This window comes from Cupressus sempervirens, chromosome 7 (genome assembly GCF_028749045.1).
Source record: "Cupressus sempervirens isolate cs-2001-9-10 chromosome 7, ASM2874904v1, whole genome shotgun sequence".
In the NCBI taxonomy this organism is placed as follows: Eukaryota; Viridiplantae; Streptophyta; class Pinopsida; order Cupressales; family Cupressaceae; genus Cupressus; species Cupressus sempervirens.
The window spans coordinates 39,384,261-39,388,812 of NC_143124.1; the positions used below are offsets into that span (position 1 = coordinate 39,384,261).

The 4,552-nt window shown below is 35.4% G+C and overlaps 1 protein-coding gene across 1 annotated transcript; it reads right to left on the minus strand.

Moving 5' to 3' along the window:
- Positions 1-778: 778 nt before the first annotated feature.
- Positions 779-2,811, minus strand: LOC149545343 (putative pectate lyase 18). The gene is made up of 5 exons (XM_089793947.1): positions 2,645-2,811; positions 1,585-2,215; positions 1,320-1,423; positions 1,073-1,211; positions 779-985 (listed from the first exon to the last, which is right to left on the minus strand). The coding sequence occupies exons 1-5, from the start codon at positions 2,809-2,811 to the stop codon at positions 779-781; spliced, it is 1,248 nt and encodes a 415-aa protein (XP_089650073.1).
- Between the last annotated feature and the right edge of the window lie 1,741 nt (positions 2,812-4,552).

The window sequence follows — 4,552 nt, forward strand, 5'->3', positions numbered from 1 at the left end:
TAACAACAAATAATTATTCAATCATTTGAGAGAACTTTTGAAAAAGATGATTGTCAAACTCATGATGTCCTACTTTTAATTCAAGTGACACCCAACAAAAGAAAAATGAAGAGTTTGTTCGTAGCATTGTGTGGGAATTTTTTTTTTTAATCAAATATAGCCTGTACTTATTTTTTGTTGACACCTTTTATATCATAGAGTGCAACATACCAATCTTTGTATAAATAGATTGTCTTATTTGGAAGAAATTTAGCAATGAGATTTATTTGTAGGATCATTTTCACTCTATTCCATTTTTACCAAGCATAATATTTGAGGCCCTAGATGTTATGTGAATAAAACTAAATCAATTTTCTATAATAAATGATTTTTTTTAAGAATACAGAGAAACTATTGATACTTCTTTGAGTAATATTTGGTGTGAATAAATAGCATGTCAAAATCAATCTATATGAACCTCAATCTAATCTGTGAACACAAATTGAGCTAATCTCAATCTTTATATTGCACTTCTTATAAGGCATACTCAAGAAATACATTGAAATTCAGTGACAATCAAGATAATATAAATATAAATGTTATTGGCTTGACGTTCCACGACAATTCTTCAATTTTGAGAATAACATTACTGATATATTCAAATTTATTAAAAGATGACTCGAGACTCTCCAAAAACAAAACTAAAATAACTAACATGCCTCGCTCCGTCCTCTCATGCTTGGCAAGCTATAGAATTAAGGGATTCCTAACAATTTGTCTATAATGCATATGTTTTGGTCTAACAGCTCGAGCCCTTTCTACAGTTGAGAACACCTGAAGCTGCAGTGATTGAGCCCACAACAGATGACGGTCTTGCCGCCATACTCGAAGCCTTTGCATAGCTTGAAGATGCTCTAGCTCCTGATGCTGTAAAGAATGCCCCATTCAACATCAGATCTCCCAGTGATCTCCAATTCCCTTCTGTTGAATCTTGGTGCTTTGTCACCTGCACATTTCCCATTACCATACTTATTCTACATCCATTGAACACCAAAGAACATATATGAGACATCAGTTGCAAATGGACTTTTACCTCCTTGTGGAATCGATTGTCAGGGGCTAGGAATCTGTTTCCTTCACTGTTAATGGTGGGGTTCGCACTTCCGCCAATGGCGTACATTTCCCAGTGAGTGTAATCATTGTTCACCACATGGAAATTTCCATGTCGACACCTGCATCACAACGTATACATCTTATAGTGAAATGAAAATTAAAGAAATAAACTTGAGTGAGCTAATGTCTTGTGTTCCTCATGCAAGGATTGATACGGAATTCTATACCTGGGCATACGCTGAACAAGTCCTTCTCCAAAATGGTTGAATGCAACTGTTACTTGCATTTTGACGTCTTCGGTATGCGCGTCGCTATGTCCAAGGAGCATCACCTACAGAAAACGAATATGCCCATAAATACCAATACTCTTTATGTGTCTCCTAATAGGCTTCTAGTAACTTTTTAAAGCATGCCCATAAATATAATCATGAAACCTTTTTAAAAGAAAAGCTAAATTAATGGCAGACTAAATAAACCGGCAGTTTTGAGCACCTTGTCATGGTGAGTGAAAAAGTTGTTTGAAATTGTGATAGCAGTGGAGCCCATGATGGCATCGATCAGTCCATCTGTACATCTTGACAATGAACAGTGGTCGACCCAAATTGCGGTTGATCCAAAGATGTTAATCCCATCTCCATCACTCATAGTTCTATACCCATAATGTGTGGGCGAGCTCCTCACATTTGTATTTCCCGTAGGTTTGCAGTCATGGATATGAATTCCATGAATAATGATGTTATTCACGTACTGTATTGTAATGCAAGCTCCATTTGCTATATGAACATTCGCTCCTCTGCCGTCAATAGTCTTGTAGCTGTTCATGATCAGCTCCTCCTTTAGCTGAATCAGCATGTCTCTTTGAAAAATAATCCAGAGAGGCTCGGTTTGGATGACAGCGTGGCGCAGAGTGCCAGGCTTAGGATTGACGGGGTCATCGTCACTGGGATCGGTAACGACATAAAACCGCCCGTTCTTACCTCCAATGGCGTTTTTGCCAAATCCAATTGCGCAGTCAGCCAGTCTCTTTCTGTTGTTAACCCAATCGGAATCACAGCGCCAACAGTCGTCAATTGGGTTCCCTGTTCCGCACGAGCTCAGCTTTCTTCTCGAACTATTTAAACTCCTGCGCAGCAGTTCTTTAAATTGTTAAATAATCTCAACTCAACTGTATGCAACTGTCGATATATGCTGGCAATAAAACAACGCTAGAACGTCGAAGCCTTCTTAATTGAACTGACTTAGATAACCTTTCTGCAGTATCATGTTCATCTTAGAATTAATGTATCTGAACAAAGACAATCGTTAACAGCTAATGATATGGGGAATAGAATTTTCATCTATAGCTATTGACAGCTGCGTACCAACTACTGTCACAAGAATGGTATTATAGGTATTACGGTAAGGCAAGCACCAAGCAAGAGCATAAGAATAAGTAGAGAATGATTGACACACACAGTCATATGCATTGCATATCAATGTATTGAATGTGATGAGCTATTTAATTAAATTCTCTAAACTTTCTAGACCCTCTCAAAGACAACATGCTTATTACCTTTGCACCATTTGAACAACAAGCTCCGGCTTCTCAACATGATATTTAACGCTATTGTCAGCCTTGGTCGTGTTGAAAGGAGTTCTTATTGATTCCGTCATTGCTAACATGAATAGAAAGGAAGCAAACAAAAGAAGCAATGGCTTTAAGGCTTCACTGGAGGCCATTTTCGATAAGAAGATGAAACTCGCAATGGTTGTATGAAATGCTATGGCATTGGGCTCTCTTATATAGACAACGAGCGTCTGTGAAGTCTGTTTCTGTTTCTGTTTGCGAACCGTTGAAAATGTTGTTGTATGCACGTTAATACAGTGCGATTATTACGGTCGTAATGCACATGACTAGCAACTATTGATTTTCTTAACTAATGTGATAAAGCACTTGTTGAATGTGTCTTCGCATGTTTATTCCAACTTTTTCCTGAGTAGATATAATTCTCAAAATCTCTTTGAAAAACACAGATATAAGAAGTGAAAGTTTCAAGGATGTACTTGAGCTGTCACCATATTTCATGATTTTCTCACACGCTCGTATTCACCACATCAATAGGTGAATGTTTGTAAAGATTTCCGACCAAACGTTTGAAAATGTTTGTCGTTTCGGTCAATTTCAGTTTCACATTCAAAAGTCACATATTTGTGTTCCGTAATTTGCACGGGGATTGAAGAATAAATATCGACTCCTGTTGTTACCAAGCTTCCCACGCTCTCACGGTTCTTTTTCTCTCGGGACAAAATAAGATACGCTGTCAACTAAGGATGCGAGGATGTCATATAGACGTCACATGCAAAGATAACTAATAAGATGTTCTAAATTGGGAACTTCATGCATGCAATGATAACTAATAAGATGTTCTATATTCGGAACTTCATATGATGTGGAAGGCGATGGCAACTTCATATGATTGATGTGGAAGGCGATGGCAATGGCTGTAATATAGGGAAAATATATGGGTAGATGATTTATTAAAATCAAACTTTATGCATGATTAGAATCATAGAATTTTCGTTGAAGTGAAATTAATTAAGAGTTTTGTTATATAAACTAGTTTATGTATATAAGTAGAGAGTTATCTATTGTAGTTAGATTATCAAAACAGGCGCTTCAAGAAGGATAACTCTCCCTTTATATATATAAGCTAGTAGCAGCACACAATTAATAACTTTATTTGTTTAAATATATACTCTCTCTTTTTTCACTTTAATTAATTATTAGAATAAATCATTTTAATTATTAATAAATATTAAAATAAAATTTTGCATAATGCATTTGGATAATTAATTTTGAACGACTTAATTAAAAAGTCAATTTTTTAAAGGGTCAGTATCAAATTTTATATTTATTGGTATAAAATTTGATGATTATGCATACAAATAGCTCAATTTTATACATTTTATTATTAGTTTTGATGATTGTGCATAGATAATATAGCATGTAACATATCAATCAATGAGAGCATAAATTTGATACATAATATTGTTGTTCACAAAGCTCAAATAGATGAAAATGAAAAATATGTGTCCATGACTTGAACAGTGAAAATAACTTATTCATGTTGTTGTTCATAAAACTTACATAGATGAAATAGGAAATATAAGCCCAAGTAGAAGTATTTAGATGGAGTATAGGAAATATGAGAAGAAACTAAAGAAAGAACATTTCTCCATGATGATGCAGCTGCATCACATATTCCTCAATGATAAGGATGGTGTTGCGACCTTTATTAGAGCAATGATCACGGTAGAGTTCTTTCATCATTTCTAGAAATGCATCCGTTTTTGCAAATGTGTCATAAATAACTTTTGCAACATCCACCATTTCCGTTATTTCTAGTTCATCAACACTATCAATTAACAATGAACCATTCTCCAAGGCTTTGATTAGGTGTGAGCACGATTTCTGGATTAT